This window comes from Stegodyphus dumicola, chromosome X2, assembly GCF_044657685.1.
Source record: "Stegodyphus dumicola isolate Sdum_Otavi_A_Nest chromosome X2, ASM4465768v1".
In the NCBI taxonomy this organism is placed as follows: Eukaryota; Metazoa; Arthropoda; class Arachnida; order Araneae; family Eresidae; genus Stegodyphus; species Stegodyphus dumicola.
The window spans coordinates 193,931,425-193,950,823 of record NC_140781.1 but is presented as its reverse complement, the minus strand read 5'-3'; the positions used below and the strand labels follow the sequence as shown (position 1 = coordinate 193,950,823).

General features: G+C 31.6%; 1 protein-coding gene across 1 annotated transcript in view; it reads left to right on the top strand.

The window, feature by feature from the left end:
- Stam (signal transducing adaptor molecule) overlaps window positions 1-18,201 on the top strand; it is a 46,330-nt gene extending 28,129 nt beyond the window's left edge. Inside the window, exons 6-14 of the mRNA XM_035352390.2 lie at window positions 52-133; window positions 263-470; window positions 570-664; window positions 1,872-1,960; window positions 2,039-2,126; window positions 2,216-2,424; window positions 12,723-12,831; window positions 12,914-13,007; window positions 14,517-18,201. Of these exons, the coding sequence (XP_035208281.1) occupies window positions 52-133; window positions 263-470; window positions 570-664; window positions 1,872-1,960; window positions 2,039-2,126; window positions 2,216-2,424; window positions 12,723-12,831; window positions 12,914-13,007; window positions 14,517-14,670 (1,128 nt within the window). The 3' untranslated portion in view covers window positions 14,671-18,201. The remainder of the gene's footprint in view (window positions 1-51; window positions 134-262; window positions 471-569; window positions 665-1,871; window positions 1,961-2,038; window positions 2,127-2,215; window positions 2,425-12,722; window positions 12,832-12,913; window positions 13,008-14,516) is intronic.
- Window positions 18,202-19,399: the final 1,198 nt, after the last annotated feature.

Below are 19,399 nucleotides of genomic sequence, written 5' to 3'. Positions count from 1 at the left end.
TTGGGGGGGGGTGTGTACTTGCATATTTAACTGTATTTTGCAAAACTTTAGGTTCAATCAAGCAAACCTGCAATGCAGCGACTTAAGGATACAAGTATTGTGTCAAGTAAGGAAGAAGAAGATCTTGCAAAAGGTTTCTTGCGTTTTACTTTTGCTTAATCAAAGCTCTTAAGTTTTAAATTTTATTGTCATTTTAAAGATTTTCTTTGTTAATGCATTTATGTATATGAATAAAAATGAATGTGACCTTTTTCTCTACCAGCCATTGAGTTATCTTTGAAGGAGACTGGGTCATCACCAAAGCAGTCAGCATCATTATATCCTATAGCATCTGTATCCAGCTCTTATGCGTCACAGAAAATGACACAAAAAGAACCAAGAAAAGTGAGGGCTATGTATGATTTTGAAGCTGCAGAAGATAATGAATTAACCTTCAAGGCTGGAGAAATTGTTTTAGTACTAGATGACAGGTAATAAGTTTTATACATGAGTTTAATAAATGTGCTAACTTTTTTTTATTATTATTTCTTGTAAAAGAATTGTATTCATTATTTATGTGAAATTTTTAGTGACCCTAACTGGTGGAAAGGCTCCAATCACCGCGGAGAAGGCCTCTTCCCAGCAAATTTTGTTTCAGCTGATTTGACCACTGAACCAGAAACTGGTTAGATATATCTATTATTGATTGTGCATACAATTTGACTGCAGCAATTACTGTAAATAACTGTAAATATTTCTTAGCATTATGTTGTTCAAGATATTTTTCAGTGAAAGAATTATGTTTAATTTTTCTATTTATGTAAATTTCTTTCACTTCATTAGTAACATAAATAATGGAATTAATATATCTGAACACAGGTAGAAAGAAGGCTAGCGACTAAATTGCAAGTTTTGGAGGAAAGCAGTTTTTGTGTTGTAAATCATACATAATAGAGAAATATTTTTCTGATGGTTAATTGCTTCCTTATACAATGAACCCTCTCAGCAGAGCTCCAGTTGAAAATAGCCTGTGTTTAGGACAATTAAAGGTGACCTTCACAGAACACGAGAACTGTGTGGAACTGTAGGTGGTGTCAAGTTTTTATTATCCCTTAAAATGGCATCTGGTTATTTTTAACCTACCTTTCATAAAATAATAGTCTTTATTTTCATGCAAAAACCACATTTATTTCTTGAAAATGTAATAATGGGTAGGCCATTGGCTCATTTTTGCAGTGGTTTTTGATGTAATTGGTGGGAAAAACTCAAATTTGATTATTTTGGCCATCTTTCTACCCAAGTTATTGAATTTCAAAATGGCTATAATCGTAGTTTGTTAATTTTTTATTTATATGGAAGACACTAGTAATCAGTATTTACAATTCTACGAATCCATTAAACTGTGACAAGTAATAATTTTTATGTGGGGAGTTAATAAAAATGCTAACAGAGTTTTTGAATGACGGGTAATAATTTTTGTTTGAAATGTATTTAAGAGTAGTTTATACTTTATTGTAGTATTGTTATTGTTTTAGAAGAAGATAGGTAACTCCTTAATTATAAATGAAGGCATTTAATGCGTCCTTAAAAAATGTTTTATTTGTTCTTGATAATAAAAAAAAAATTAAATACTAATCTTGCTGGAATTCTTAAGTCTTTAGATTTATTAAACTAGAAAATTGGTTCGAAAAACAGTTTTAATGTTTCTGTTGTAACTTTGTACTGTGTTAGTTGTACAAGAAATGGAAATTTGGGTATAATGTCAAATGCTATCTTTAAGCAGTTTTGCTTTTTCATATCTGAAAGCCTTGTGTTTTTTTAGAAACGTATTTATAGGCACTAGTGTTAATGTATTCATTCTCTCATATCTTCTGTTTACTCCCTACTTTCAGTCAAAGCACTTGAAAAGAAAACTGTTCAGTTTAATGAAGAAGTTAGAGTTAAGACTGTGGAAGAAGATCAAGAAGTTGAGATTGATGAGGTAGGAATGATGTATGATATTCGTAGCATTGAATTTATACTTCAATAATTGTGTATTGATTAAATGAAATTATTTCAGGACAAAATTGACCAAATGTTGCATTTATTACATGAAGCTGACCCTACTGGTGAACGGCCAGATTCTGAGGAATTACTTGCCTTAGAAGGTTTGAAATTTTTGTTGATTTTTGATTAAAACTCATATTAGGTTCCTTCAGTGGTATGTTATCTTTTTTTCCCCCACTCTTTTCCACAGAACACTGCTTAGCAATGGGTCCTCTTATTGATCAAGAACTTGAACAAATAGACCGTCGGCATGCATCTCTTACTACAGCAAATCAGCTTCTAGTGGAAGCACTGCATTCTTACCAAACACTTATGAAAGATTACTCCTCTTTACCATATAGCTCTTATCCAGTACAAGATGTCATGCACAGATATGTACCCTCGCAAGTTCCTCAACAGGTATTCTTAAATTTTATCATATTGATGTAGTTCAAATTCTGGCATACTTTATCAGAAGAGAATCCTGATGCAGTAGAAACAAATCTGAAAACTTTATATTAAGTTAAACTAGTATTAACTTAAAAATACACCAAAAAAATTTATATATTATTTTATAAGTAATATATTAGATAATCCTACAGTGTTTAAACTGTTTTACAGAAGTAAGTAGGGCTTGTAGAAGCAAACCTTACATATATGAATTTGAAATGCTGAAGATTTTCTCTGGGATTAGTAATTAAGTAGACCAAATGCCATTTCTTGATGTAAGATAAGTAAACATATTTTATTGGGTATTTTGAATGTTAAGCTGTTGAGTGTAAGATACTGTAGTTTTATGAGCATATTAAGGTGATGGGGAAAACATGTCTTGTATTTAGGGCCATATGATACACATGTATGGGTGAATTTTATGTCAATAAATGTAGAACAGATATAATAATCTGTGAGTAGCAACTATTTTTATGAAAAATACAGTAAATGATCAGGATATGTGATAGCTAATCCATCAATGTTAAATTAAGCATGTTTCATTGTAGATTTGGTGGCAAAGTTCACCTTTAACCTTAGTTAGTGAAGCTTACGTATAGTTTTACTTTATGTAAGAGCAAGCACGGGATAAAGGTTTCTTCATGAGGTAACTGCACTACTCAATTATGAGCCTTTTTTTCACTCAAGCTAATGTTTACTGTGCTTTTCGGCAAATTCATATTTTATCGTCAAATCCAATTGAGTAAATAAATTTAACTGGTAGGCCTGATGAATAGAAATACATATGAATGAAGACTTGATTTACTTTTTCATAAGAGGATTAGGCATATTAATATTGATTTTGAGGCAAAGTCTCCAAGGTTATGCAGGGTTAGATTGAGATGTAGATTCTTTAAAATTAATGTACGTGCATCAGTTGAAGATAAAGGCTGAGGATGAGAAGGATCCTTTTTATGAAAAAGTCCACACACTGTATTCTGCCAGCCCAAAACATGGTATCAAGATTGTGCTGGGAGAGCAGATGCCAATATATGGAAGGAAAATAGGTTCAGACATGATTACCTTAACAAACCTCACAATTCAAATGATAATGGCCAGAGACTTTTTTTTTCTCTATGGAACATGATGTGGGGGTGGTCAGTTCTTGCTTTCTATATAATAGTATTCGCAAAAGAGATCTCTGGGTGTTGGCACTTTATATCATATTGACCATATCTTGACGCCAGACATGCCTCAGACATACTGGATGTCAGATCATATCTAAAGCGAATTTTGACTCGGAACCACTACTTGGTAATGATGTAAATCAGTGCAAGAATATGCAGTGCCCGTAAAAATCGGGGTGAAATTGGATAAATTTAACTGCCTACTGTTAAAAGAGAAAGATTTAAAGCAGAGCTACCAGCCTGAATTAAAAACTCAATAAAAAAATTCAAATTGGAGTGTATAGATGAAAAATTGAATCTGTTAAAAAAATGACTGTTATTGAAACTGGCAACAAAGTCTTAGGAGAAGTAAGAAAGGGAATGAGTGATGACTGGTTGAATCAGGAATGTAGGACTTCCTCTAACCTTAAAAATATAGCATATGAGAAGATGCTTCAAAGAAAGCATACAAGATTAACTGTTGATGAATATAAATCTGCAATAAAAAGGAGGGGACAAAAGATCCACCATGGTAAAAAGAGGAACTTCCATGAAAATCTTCTAAGTGTTGTTGAACATCTTAGAGGAGTAGGGGAAAGCAAAGCTTTCTTTTGTGAATTCAGTCACAGATGAAGAAGTTTTAAACCTAGAGAAACACTTTTTAGAGGAGAAAACAGTTCTATCTTAAGTGATAACAGTGACATTCTACAGAGATGAAGGAGCACCTGGATAAGCTATTGAATTTTAAATTGTAAACAGAGAAGAGTGAAAGAACAAGCAGAAACCTAGAGCCTATTGATCCCCCTTCTCTGGAACAGGTGAATCATGCTTTAAAGGGAAAAAATATATATATATATATATATCTCCAGGGCCAAACGGTATTTCTTCAGAACTATTAAAAGCTGTGGGACCTAGTTCCATTCTATTAAACAAAGACTTAATTCAGCTCATCTGGTATTATGAGACACTCCCAATGAAATGGAAGTTTAGTACCATCTGTTTGATTCGCAAAAAGGGAAATGTGCTTGTTTGCAATATTTATAGAGAAATTAGTCTTCTGTCCTATAAAATACTCTCAACTATTCTTTTTAACAGACTTTTACCTTATGTTGATAACGAGATCGCCGATTATCAGTGTTGCTTTAGGAGGGAAGACTGACTATTGAGTAGATTTTCAACCTAGGGTACATTTTTGGAAAAATGGAGAGAATTTGGGATTGAAACACATAATCTTTTTATCTGTTTAGAACTGTGTATTTTTGCCATTAATAGGGAATTACTCATTGAGGCCGTGCATGAATTAAGTATTCCAGAAAAACTTGTTGCACTGGTTGCACTGGTGGCTAAACCAAGATTTAAATTTATTTGCAAGGTTTCCTTATGGAACAGCTTAAGGTCAAAAATAGAGTGATGCAGGGGGAATGCATTGGCATGCCTCCTGTTTAATGTTACACTCAAAAAAGGTATTAGAGATTCTAGGATTAATACTAGAGGAAATATTTTTAAAAAGACTGTTCATTTGCTGGCTTATGCAGATGATATTTGCAGTGTTGTCCATATTGTTTCTTCTCTTAAACAAGCATTCAATGTGTTGGTAAAAAGATTTAACCTTTCTGGTTAATGAAAGTAAAACCAAATATATGCCTTGTTTAAAATATGAGCTACCATTTAGTTATTTAGAAATTAGTAGCCATAGATTTGAAAAAGTCTGGAAGTGGAGATGAATTGTAAAAATGATATAACTTCTGAAATACTTAAAAGAATCTCTGCTGCAAATAGATGTTTTCATGGCCTGAAGAACTATTTAAAATTCAGTTTTCTCAAATTAAAAACTAAATTACTTCTTTATAAGAGTCTTATAAGATCTGTTCTAACTTACATTTTGGAAGCCTGGGAGCTGACTTTACATGATAGCTTTTAGGGATTTTTTAGAGAAAGATAGTTTGTTGCATACTTGGTGGGTTCCATGTGAGTGTATTGTATGGAAGTTTTAATTTAAATCTTTACAAATGTATTGGCAATCTGATGTAGTAAAATTCTTCAAACTACAGAGACTAAAATGGGCTGGTCATATGTCCAGAACGCATGAAGATCAGTGTTGTAAAAAACATTTTCTGGCAAAGCCCATGGGAACCAGACCTTGGGGTAGACTGTGGCCAGCTGAATCAGTTGTTGAAAATGACTGAACATTCTAAAGGACGAAAATTGGAAAACAGCTGTGAAAAATAGAGATGCCTGGAGAAGGCCAGGCCACACCCTGGGCTTTCAAGCCAATGAAGAAAAAGTAGCCTTATTTCCACTAGTACACAGTCCGTATATATTGTAGAACTGAGAGAAAACCTCAGCATCAGTTTCAGAGATGGATGTTCACACAATTGAGGTAGGTCTGGAATTGCATAAGTTTGGAGATCTTCCACCAGATGGTCTGGATTTACTTTGACCAGATGATCCTGTATTGAATAATGGTACAGTCTTGAGAAATTTGGTTGTTATTTTTGTGAACTTTTATCTTGGATACGAAGTTTGAAAGTAATGGTAAAGCGTATAAGTATTTTCAAATTAATGAGCCTGTGATATACATTATGAATCTCTAATTGTTTAGAATCTTATTTAAAGTAACTTTTAAAATTTCTCTGCATTTCCTCTTCCCTTAAATATTTGTGAATTATATGTAACTAAAGCTAAAGTATGTTGTTAATGTGAAACAAAAAATTTAATTACAATACTAGTAGTTTATAAATGATAGGACCGAGCAACAGAAGACTCATAATTATTCCATAGTGTTTATAATGTTTTCCAATATATGCAGCTAATTGTTATTTGATACTCCATATTTCAAACAATAGCCTCATTTTGAGGTATAATGAAAAGTATAAAATAAAATTTTAGTGTCAGTTTCTTATACCTGAGGACTGTGGCAAAATTTTTAAGTGAAAAGGAGAGAGAAAATTTTATCATGAATTTCTTCAGCCTGATAGCAGGATTTTTTATTAAAAGTTCCATTTATGTTTTGAAATGTCCCATGTGGGTAGGTATATTTTATGTACTACATATTACTTTTAATGTGCAATCCTTTCTATAAGAAAAGTTATAAATGTAAGCCCTTTTTTTAAGTTCATATTTGTGCATAATAAATTCTCTGTTTTTTTCAGTATGTTCTGTGTGATATAAGATGCCCAACACATATATGTATATTCACATAAAAGCTAAATGAAAACACACACACATGCACATATTGCGTTAAATAATATACCTTAAATTCCTGTTACAATTCTAAAAAAAATTAGTAAATTCCCATAGGGAAAATTAAAATAAATTATTAGATAGTAGCTCACATCATTTGAAACACAGACCAGAGGAATTTGCAGACAAAAAGTGGGAAAAAATCTCGTAATTGTTAGGAATCTGAATTCTCAACCCTTCGTAGATCATAAAGGCCTAGACTGCCTTACATTCAAAGACCATAACCGCCCCAAACAGACGAAATTCTGATGTTTTCTTCCCTCCCCTAAGGTATGCAGTAGCAGGTGCAGTTTCCCCAAATGCATCGTATCAGTTTATTGCAGACAACTTGTCCTAAAAGGATTATTTGTGGTTTCTTATCTTTATTTGTTAGAAGTAGAAAGGATGTCATTGTGCGTTAATTGATGGGGAGGGGAAGAAATTGCTGTGACTGTTGAAACCATTTTGGGCGGTTCGGCATTTTAACTGGCAGGTTAGCGAAGGCTTCGGTTTTCAAAGAGGTAATCGTCGTACTAGCTTTACCTACTCACACATATGCTTAGTATGTTAAAATTTAGTTGATATAAATGACTAATTAAATGAGATTGTAATTTCAGTTTTTTTTTTGATTAAATATGCTATTAACTAAAAAATCTATTACGGTTTGTTATTGAACATCTAGTGCATTTCCTACCAGAATGAATTTTAAAATAGCATTTGATTGAAGTTAGAATTAGATTTGCAACGAAAATAGATTCAATCTAAAAGATTACATATAGATAGAAAAATTCAAATTTATCTGATTACTTAATGAAATAGAATATTTGCAAGTCATTGAATTTAATTTCTAAAGCATGTCATAACTTTTTGCTTGTTACAAGAAAATTCTGCTAATGCCATATCACATTTGCTGCAGTAGTTTAATATTGCCTTGTCAACCCTCCACCCTTTAAAAGTAAATGCACATGCAGTGTTAGGACTGAAAAATAAGAAATACTCATCACCGAATGTTTTGCCGGTTCATGGTTTACCTGAACTTCTTAATATTGATTATGGCTGCATGCTAATATTTTTATACCTTAATTCAATAGATTGCCATCTGCTTCAATAAGTAGATTTCTTGTTATAATATCCATATTTCTGAACCTCGAGCGAAATATTTTTAAGAGATGTATTAGTTCATTGCTGTGTATGTTGTCATTATTATTATTATTTTTTGCTTTGTTAACATTGATTGCTCCACTTTCACCATGTGATCTGAAAGCTTCTGCTGATATATGAATAGATGTTGTACACAGTTCAGCTCAACACGGGCTGTCTTCGTTTACCACATCACAAATGTCAATGAAAGTGAATCAGTTCACTTGCTGATTAAAGAACCACATACACAGTGCATGTAATTCACACAAGTGTAAACAAGTGTTCTGTTAGAGACACTGTAGGAAAATGCACCATAAAACGGAAATTCACAACTAAGCAGCTGAATGTATGAGGGACAGTCAATAAATAAAAGTCAGCGAATGTTGCAAAAAAAATATGCTGTGTAGAAAGTGCAGATGGTTTGGAAATGGAGAGTCAGGTTGAACAAATCATGTGCATTTCTCTCACGAGATGTCGTTACTTGTCTGGCTGGGAGCGAGCAAAGGACAGTAACCAAGCAGCACCCACATCCAGTCATTTTGTTTTTGAAAGCGACCCAGAATGGAGGCATCCAAAGCAGAGCAACGTGGTGTTATGTGTTTTTGATAGCAGAAGTAGGAGGGCATGGAATTCATAGACAAAATAAAAAGGATCTATGGGGAGTACTGTATGTCGTCACAGGCAACAGTTCAAGAGTGGCACAACTGGTTTCGTGAAGGATGCATATCGATCGGTGATGACCCGTGGAGTGGAGCCCCAAAGTATGTCACACACGAGCATGTTGCGAAAGTGGCTGAGCTCATAAAGAGGTACCGTCGTCTAACAGTAGATGATATTTCTGTATCATTTGGGTTTCACAGATTCATCAAGGACATGTTGAAGTCCTGTAAAGTGTGCACACAATGGGTCCGGCATCATTTGACATGAGAACAAGAGGGATGTCGCATGGCCATGTCTCTGCAAGCACTGCAGTGTTATAATGATGATGGGGACAAATTTCTTTCAGCAATTGTTGCTGGTGATGAAAGCTGGTGCCACCAGTTTCAGCCCAAGTCAAAACAGCAAAGCTTTAGTGCAAGTACACAGATTACCGTCCACCAAAAAATTCAAGATCCTCCGCACTAGTGCTGGTTAGGTACTGCTTTCTTTCTACTTCAATCGTAAGGGACTGATCCTCGTCGATTTCCTGGAGCAATGCACAGTGGTATTGTGAAACCTTATTGAAGCTCAGGAATGCAACCAAATCGAAGCGTCCCAATAAACTCTCTTGTAGTGTCATCCTGTTGCACGACAATGCTAGACCACACACAGCCAATGCAACAAAGGAATGTTTGCAGAAGTTCAAGTGGGAAGTCCTGAGCTACGCCTCCTAGTCCAGATCTGTCCCCATGTGACTTCCACATCTTCAGTGAACTGAAAACAGTACTGTGGGGACACCAACGTCAAACGGATGATGAAGTCAAGGAGTGCGGTTTGAACAACAACAAAAGAATTTCTGTGAGCACGTCATTATGTGATTGTTGTCATAATGGGATAAATGCTTAAATGCATATGGACAATACTTTTAAGTTTTATTTAATAATTACTGTGAAATTGCCTCTGACTCGTTATTTATTTGACTGCTCCTAATGTATTTTCGTCTGTCACATTACTCATAAATTTTATGTTATACAATGAACCAAAGTAGAGTTTATTTTGAAATTTGAGCCTGTGTTTCCACCTAGATGTTGTAGTACATTTAATCTAAATGCTTATTTATTTGTCAGCATCAAAATGTGAGTGTGTGACTTATTTAATAGATCAAGTAATTAAAGGATATACTTATAGTCAGGGCTGCCATGTATTTCACTACTATATTATCAGTTGCAGTACTGCATGTATGCTTAATAGCTAACTAAAGCATATTACTATGCTAAATGCATACTTCTTATGAGAAAGATTTAGTGTAAAAGTAAAAAATATGTAACAACAATTGTTTGATTTAATATAGTATGTGTTTAGTTGAAAAAAAGTCGTGTAAAGGTATGCTCTAAAATTCAATAGTTGCAAAGCTGATAAAACACTGAACATTGATAGTTCATCAAAAGTTGGTTTCTGGCATACGAATGGGATTATCAGCCTGAGGTTTCCCCTTTCTTGTATAACTTGAATTTGAGAAAATTTCCCTTAGAAAGTCCTCTACAAAAGCATTCCTTCTGAGACAGTAGCCCTTGAGTGCTTTTTCATAATAGGTGTCCTTATAGCATAATTTTTCTGAAACATAAGGAAGAATTCTGATCTTCTGTGTTCAGTTTTTTCTTCAGGGAATCAACTGTTCATTGGTTTTGTGTTTGTTGTTGTTATTTAATTTAAATCAAAATATAAAATAAAGCAGCAGTTCTTATGCTTTTTTTTATTTATTTATTACAAGCACTCTCACTGTATACTGTTGAGAATGCAAAAAATTTGGGTGTTGGGTGCTTTTTCTTAAAAAAACTACAACATAATATATTTTAATTAAGCAGCAATTAATTATAGATACAATATAACATTATATAGGGTAGTCAAAGTATACCAAAGTAATATTATTACATGTAGATAAAATTAATAAATACAAATATAAATGAAAACAGAAAAGTGTGTTTTAAATAATAAAATATAACTTTGTGCGGACTGTTAAAAATCTACTGTTTTAATACTTCGTTAATGCAATTACACAGTAATGTTTGGCAGTAGGCATTGCATGTCAGTAATGTTGGCAATTAATATTGCTGAACATTTAAGCAATGGTCACTCACATTATTGGGTTTCTTTAGTTTAACACTTACACGTTCGCCGTGATGGACAACATGTCTCTTCCTCTGGGATTGCTTGGGTTGAGATAACTCATCGTCTATGCAGTGTTTTTCTATATTGTTGCAGCATGTCAAGTAACTTACTTATTAACTTTTTAGCCGCATCCTAGTCATTATTATTGTTTTCATAAAATTTCTACTACATGCCACTAACTGTATAATTTTTAGAGCTTTGGCATAATTTTTATATCCACACAACTTTGTCATGTTTTTCATACATTTTGCATGCTTAAGGTCTTTAAAAGACAAGTAAGTAAATGAAAGCTTCTTTCAATTGAAAAGGCAGTAAGATATCTGTTTATCTGGCAAAGAGCTTGTTGATGACATCAACTCAGATAGGGAAAGCAGCTCTAAACTTTGTGACTTTGCTTCCGATTCAAGTATCAAAAATGAAATCCATGGTGTTCATGAAATTGCAGAAGAAGATGAAGCAAATATGAAGTCACTTCAGCGTGCTTCAGTCTTGAATATTGATGTTGGTAGAATAAAAAGTAGTGAAACTGGTGATTCTCAGATAGCTTCAACATCACATGAAAGACTTAATGTTGATGCGAATTATACGCTGAGTAATGATATTGTTTTTCAGGGCAGCAGTGGTATAATGCATCTGGAATGTGCAAACCTCTAGGCCTCTTTGCAACTAATAGAATTTTTTCATTTGTCATTAAAGAAATTGTGCAAATCATTGTATCAGAAACCAACAGGTACACGAAGCAATGTATTCATGAGTCAACAGCCAAACCAAAAACTAGTATATGTCATTAGAAACTAAATTGATGTAGAAATGGAGAAATTTTTAGGACTTTTTTTTTAATTCAGTGGGACTTGCCAAGAAATATTATCTTGAAGATTACTGGTTAAGGGATTCTGTGTCAGCAGCATCAATTTTTAGTGGCACAATAGCAAGAGACTGATTCAAACTCTTAAGGTTTTGTCCCTTCAGCAATAATGAAGGCACAAATAGGAATAGGTTGCACAAAATGTGTCATGTTCTGCTGGATAATCTTCAAAAAATTTATACACGACATAAGGAACTACTTTCTATAAATGAGTAGGGAATTTTGTGGTGAGGATGTGCAATTTTCTGTTGGTGTATTCTGGACAGATGGCCTGAGTACATTGTAAAACCTTACATGTTTTGTGAGCCAAGCAGTTACAAATGGAATTTATTTGTATATTCTGCTACGATGGATCCTGTGATATTTGTGGGGTATTAATTTTATCGTAGCAGAAAATTCTCGGATAAATCGGGGTTTTCCCATGAATTTCAGATTTATTTTAATTGAAATCTAAATCCTAATTGCCTTTCTATGTTCGAAGTCAAAAATTTGGATTTGAATTGAAAAACTGTTAAACCTAGCTCTTTAAACTTAAGAAAGTTTAATCCTTATTTGGGATTTTTTTGGGGGGTCAAAATAAATAAAATAAAAACCAGTACACTGAAGTCTCAATAAACTTTCAGGGTTCTATGTGGTGGTCCTGGGTGAGTGAAAATCTAAATTCTTTAAATATGAAAAATGTCATTCTCCAATTATATAAAGTAGCCTTCCTTTACTTGCCTATACCAATATAGTTTGCATAGAAGAAATAAGTACTTCCACTTTAATTGTTAACCTGAACCCATGTAAAACTGCCACTGCCAGAATTTGACTGGTTTATAAATCGGAATATCTGTTTAAAAAATAAAGGTATAATTATTATAATGATCAATAATTACTTTTTTTACAATTAGTGTAGTATCTCAATTGCAGAATTGTTGCATGAACCATACTAATGATTTACCTTCATCCATATTCTGTGAATTTTGCCTTTTTCACTGCAATAAAATTTTGTATTCTTTCAACAAGTGTTATTTCATACAAATAAAATCAGTTTAGTAATCTTTTTATTAAAGGATGTATTGTATTTTTTCTGATATTAATTTCAGATGTACAGTGGATCTCACTCGCTTCCAAATGCTTACATCCCTGTAGAAAACTATCAACCTCTGCCAGTACCTCATACTGACCATTATCCTGTTGTACCCCCACCATCAGGTTATCTTTCTATCTTTCTATCTTGATGTACATTTTAAGGAAATTTTATTGGATATATGAATAAAACATGATGTATCTGCAGGAGCTTTGCCAACTACACATCAGTCAAGGATGTTGCATTCAGGAGGTATGCCTCATATTCCTTATGGTGCATCAAATCAGAATTCTTTTGCTAGGTAAATATCTTTTTAGACATATGAAGAATTATTGTATGCATTTCATTTAATGTCATTTTTCATATAAATTGAAATCTAAAGGAAATCTGAAAATATGGAGAATTTAAATTACTTTATGTTAATAAAAGATTATCAACCATGTGCATTTTTATAGGTTTTTAATGGTTACTAAATTTTAGTCGTAATGTATGCTGCCGTATAATTTATTTTATACATATTATTTGGTTCATTTGTGACTGAGGCTGAGATAAAACGATTGGTCCTTATCCATTTTCGTTAAATTTTTCCAGTATCCAATGGATAATAATAGTGTGAGAAAATACAAAATCATGTGTTCATTGCAACGCTTAGGCATTCATGCAAAATTTAAATAATACTAAGAGATGGAGTATGTTTAACTATATCAATTAGATCTAAAAATGGAAATTATCCATTATAAATAATCATTATTTAGGAAATTGATAAGACAAAAGTGTCTAACAGAGCTTTATTTAAGCTTTTTTTTTCCCAAAATAGTCACATAATTCTCAGAGCTCCAGTAAATTTTGAATGCATCTTTTTTATTATGTCAGTTCGACATCACGTCATTGCTATGCAGTGATTGATATTATGTGAATGTAATTCATTCTTGCTCAGAAGTATACCAGGGATCTGCTGCATATTTCTTAAAGTGATAAGAACTGAAATTGAGCAGAGAATAAATATATGCTAGATTAATGGAAATAAACCAATATTCATACATCATACATAACAATAAATTGAGCAAAATTTTAATTCAAAATAAAAACTGTGGAGGTTATTTTTAATTAACCTTCATAATATTTTTCAGCCTCATCTGTGTGCATAATTAGAATTGCTGATAACAAGTCAGTGTAATTTAATTTCTTTTTGACATATTCTTTATACTAAAAATAGTCATTCTGTTTGTTCTCAAGGTGTTAAAAACATTTTAACATCAGAATTCGTTGCACATCTTTTTTCTTTGTGTGTAATATTTTGTTCAGTATATAGAAACAAAAGGAGAAAAAGGCTAGTTCTTATTCAGCAAGTTTACTTTGGTAATGAATTATGTAAAAAATTGTTTACATAAAAGTGGCTATGAATATTTAAGTGCCATTTTGATTCTGTATGAAAGATTTTACCATAGAACAACTTTTATATAAATTAATATGCTATTCCATAAGTATGCTAATGAAAAATCACTTGTAGAGTGCATTTAATGTAAGTATTAAGTTTTAGATAAAATGCATGCAGATGTGATTCTTTTTCATGTCTTCAACTAAAGATGATGTTATTTATGTCATTGGGGTCCATTTTTTTTAGAACGGTTTCAAAACCTTGGGATGCTATACAAATTCTCAAAAAATACAGTAACATTTAATTTGTAAATTCTGCACTGCATGATACTACCCAAATAAAAATGCAGTAATTATACATTTATGATACATTTCTTGAACACTTATATGAAAACAAGGGATTCATATGTATCTATTATGTATTTTGTTTTAGCATCCCTCAAAGTTCAGCTGTTATAACTAGTGGTAACTACGGTCCGCCACATCAATCTAGAGAACAAAATGGAATATATTATGGTGATATGGCTGTAAACTCCATGCCACCAAGCTCTACTCCATTATCATTGCAACAGCAACCTATGTTATGAAAAGCATTGGAACTCACTTCCTAAGTGCCACAAAATTTGTTAAATATCCTGCTTAGGTATTATAGAGTTCCAAACCCTATGGGCGAGTAATAATTGTATAGTATATATAATGTCACGTGATGTGCATATGCTGAAGGTCGTATAAGATATAAATTTACATCTGTATAGCTATGTAGTTCTTATGTGTCTCACTAAAGTTTATATATTTTTTCCATTTTTCTGACTGCAAATTCTGAATTTTTATCTCAAATATATGAGCAATGTGTAAAGATACTTTAGCTCCAATTATTCTGCTTTTATTCGTCAAGTACTCATGTAAAATCATGTACTTCTAGAAACATGCCCTATTATAAAAGTCACATTCCTGAATGTAATGCATGTTTTAGAAACAAAATATTTATAAAAAATTCTCATTGTTTTGAACTATTATTGATACAGCATCTGATGTACAATGTTTATAAAAGAACTGAATTAATGAAGTATTTGTATGTTTGTAGATATGTATTCAATGTGTAAGTTTGTTTTGATCTTTTCCTTCCTGATTTTGAAAATAATATAGTATCTTTTCTGGGGAGTCAAACTGCATGTTATGTCGTAATATGAAATTTACAGAATTGTTTCAACGATAATTTGAATGGAAATAGCAGAAGTAATTTTAAAATATCTTCTATGAATGTCTTAATAATGTAATCAATGAAGTAGTATTATTTAGAATCCAAGTAAGTAATATTCCAGAGAGTAAAAAAGATTAGTGTATATAGATTGTATTTGGAATTCCAAATTAATTCATAATTATGACTACTTTTTATGCAATTTTATGATTTGAAACTGTCATTGTAAAATTAATATTTCTGTGTTGGGAGTTTTATCTGTAAAGAGGAAAAAAAAAATTTTTTTTTAATGTTCTTATGTAAAATACTCACCTAATTAATTCTTTGATAATACGGAGATGATTTTATAAAAAAAAAAGCAAAGCTTAATTTGCGGCTACTGATAATGTAAATACAAAAAATTAATATATTGTGCATATGGTGTTTGTATTGTATAGAGTAGCAGATTTATATCCTTAAAATGTACATGTATACATGTATAAATTCTGTACAAATGTATACCCTGAATAGATATATATGCAAATCCAATCCTGAACAAAATTTCTTGCATCAGAAGCATGAAATACTGTCTGTGGATAAAATTTGATACAGCGCTTTAATTTCTTTTATCTGTGTATGTAATTTGCAGTTTTAAAAAAACTGTGAAATAGGTGTTGTAATGTCTAAATGTTTTGCATTTTAAAGGTTATTGCATAATTTTAGCATGAAAATTTGAGTTATATTTCTTTTTTGTATATGTTAATAAGTATATATTCTGTACCTGACAAAAGCTGTGTTTTCAGATTCTTGTGTAAATATTAGATTAAACTAGTGAAAAATAATTTCTAATGCTTGCTCACATGTTTCTGTGATTGTGCGTTTATAAAGTGTTTTGTATTGCTGCTTTATTATAAGGAGGAAAATTATGTGCATAAAACTCTTGTTTCTAAACTAAGAATGATGTTTTAATATGTGTATAAAAATCTTATTATTGGGGGAGCTTATTTGAGAAGTTGTTGGTTGATTATGCTGACAACAAAGATTTTATTTCGTGAAAGTAAGAATTTTATTTATAAATTGAAGTTAAAAAGACAAAAACAAAAAAAAAAAAAAAAGGTTGAAGATGCATCTGTAGGTCCTGATACTTCTTGATGTCTCAAAGAAATAAAGAATAATTTTCCTTTTAATTTCTAGTACTTAAATCAGAATATGGATTTAAATATTTTTAAGAGTACTAGTCTTCTGTACAAGTTCATATTTTATTAGTGATTCAACACAGTTTTTTTTTAAATATTTAATACTGGTCATTGTCTGATTAAAATTAACCCTTCAAGTGTTGTGGGCATAAAATTCTGCATAGAAGGATGGCTTTCCAATTCGTTACACACAAAAATTTCTGTCAGCTCCCGATATATCTGATTTTGTTTTGAATATATATTGGAAGAAAAGAAATCAAGTTGCAGATAATGCAATTATAATCTAGAAAATACCACCTATTGATGACATTTGGGAGAACTTTGAAATTTAAGGACAAGTCTGTAATGCTCAGAAGATTAAGTGAACCCCAAGATAGCAAGGAATATATATAAATAGTCACACAAGTTCATTACACAGCACCAATTTATGTGAAAATATTAATTGTATAACTTCTGATTATTCATATGTTTCTAATATAGATTCTGTGAATCTGTTTTGTAAAGTTTATATTCGTTTGCATTGTAGTTATATTATTTTTCTAAATTTATTTCTTTTTCTAGTTTGTATTTTCTTTTCATATTTTTTATCAAACAGCAAATGCTATAGTTTGTTACATCATTGTTATTTGATAATTTTATTGGATGCAGAATATTGTCAATTATCTATCTTAATAATAGTAAATGACTTTAAAAAGTAATTGTTGAATATAACATTTAGAAAGCATTGCCTGCAGGTGGTTTGAATAATTAATCTTTAGCCACCTTACTACAGTCTCATACTACTTTATAAACATTTACTCTGTTTTCAAATTTTTGTATGAGTGCTAAAGTATGATAACTCTCTGTTTTCTTAAGTATTTAATGTGGCCTCCAAGTCTCTACTGCACTGCTGCTGTAAGTGTTTATTGTATGGTATGCAAACATGAAGGCTTAAAACCCTCATTATTAACCTTGTAGTAATGAGCACATATCTCATTTCACTAAAAAAAATTGTTATACTGAACCCATCTTTGATTTAACTGTTTTAATATAAATGAAGGAAATCTAATGATTAAAACTAAGATCTTGGTGAAGAGGGTTTTCTTTTTCAGGGGGGGAGTGAAAGCACGAAAATGATCTTTATAAAAATGAATAAAGAAATTAATGATACAGAAAATAATGGTAAGATACTGTAAGAAGTCATTTTAGAAATTGATTTACATTATTTTTTTAGTCAAAGGATTTGACAACATATATCATTCTGAGGTTAACTGGGAAAAGCCATCAACTAAATTATATTGATTATTGGGCAAAAGTAGTAGATGTAATAACATCAAAATGGACTAATCATAAATTTTTGAAATTCTGCAAAAGGAGATGGAGAGCATGATAAACATTAAACTTATTTTATTTAGTCTGTAAGAAAATGAGGTTTCTACTTTCTGCTTGTGGAACCCATGTCTCAACTAGGTATCTAAAATTTGCCAGCATTGCAATTGTTTAATGGGACTATTTAAAGTAATTGGACCACTCATTTAGCAAATTCGTTAGCTTAAAGTTTGTGTTGCTTAAAATTTTTATATGTATGTTTTCTAAGTTAAAATTTCAACAGGAAAAAATAACCCATACTTTTTGTACTGAACTTTGTTATGAGACTTTTTTTTTTTTTTTTTTTTTTTTTAATGTGCTTAAAATTTTGAACCCATGTTTTTATATCAGCATTTTACGACATTGATAAGTAATAAATGATTTTGTTATTATTGTCAGACTGTTTATATTTTATAAAAATACTAATCTTTGTCTAATATATGAATCATCTTTGGCTATTAGCAAGATGAAAATGTGATGTTATTCTGAGTACAAATGATTAAGCATCTTAATACATTAATAGGACTATCAGTGGTGGTTATTTAGAGAGAGACAATCAAAGTTGTTTTGTTGGATGTCATATAATGTCATCTGTAAAAGTTTGATGCCGTATGTTAACTACAAAACTAATACTCGTATTAATTTTCGTTTAGCATATACAAAAGTAAAGTATTCATAAACAAAAGGGGGGAACTAATTTTCTTTATACAGTAGAAATAGTATTGCTACCTAAAGGGGATTTAATAACAATTCATTTGCTTACTTTTGTGTTTATTTCTATGAAAACCTTTTTTAAATAACTTCATCTAAAAATTTTCCAAATTTATCCTCTAAATTGTGGCATTCCCAATAAAATGGTACTGATTTATTTTCTCTTTACATACGTGCACGCATGTCAAATAAACTTGTTTCATTTTCATGTTTTTTGCTTTTATTTACAAGATATGGAGCTTTATATGCTTCTTTGAAAGTCTTCAACATGGAATGCATTGCAGATGTGAATTTGGGGGGGGGGATGTAAAGCACATATTAGTTCAAATTTCACCAGTATACATTAGATAGTGCTGTACTTTTAATAACGTGAAAATATACAAATTTAAATCCTTTAAAAGATGTGCAACTGAAAGGAACTGCATGAAGGACTGCAGTATTGTAACAATATGCTCTCTAATGAATAAATGCCATGTAATCTTAGCCTGTTCTATTCTTATAGAAATGTGCTGTTGGTATTCCCGAAGTAGGTGACCATCAGCCATAATTAAAATCAAGGAAACTGAAAACCATTATAAATCACTTCAATTATCTTTCACCTCCGGAAAGGCTTACAAAAGGGCAGTTTTAAATACTTAGAACTTACTATTTTCGCTGCCTGGTTCCGCTAATAAGAATTTACAGAATACCTTTTGTACCAGCTCAGCTGCTGTTCTAGAAGCGTAGCAATAGCTATAGTGGCATTCTGTAATGGAGTATAATAAAAAATGCATTTCTAAATAATCTTATGAAAAGATGGAAAAGAGCTTAGGCAATATTGCCCATTGCTCTTCCGCCATTTGATCATTTAAATGGTAACACCCGTGTAAAGGTAAATAATAAATA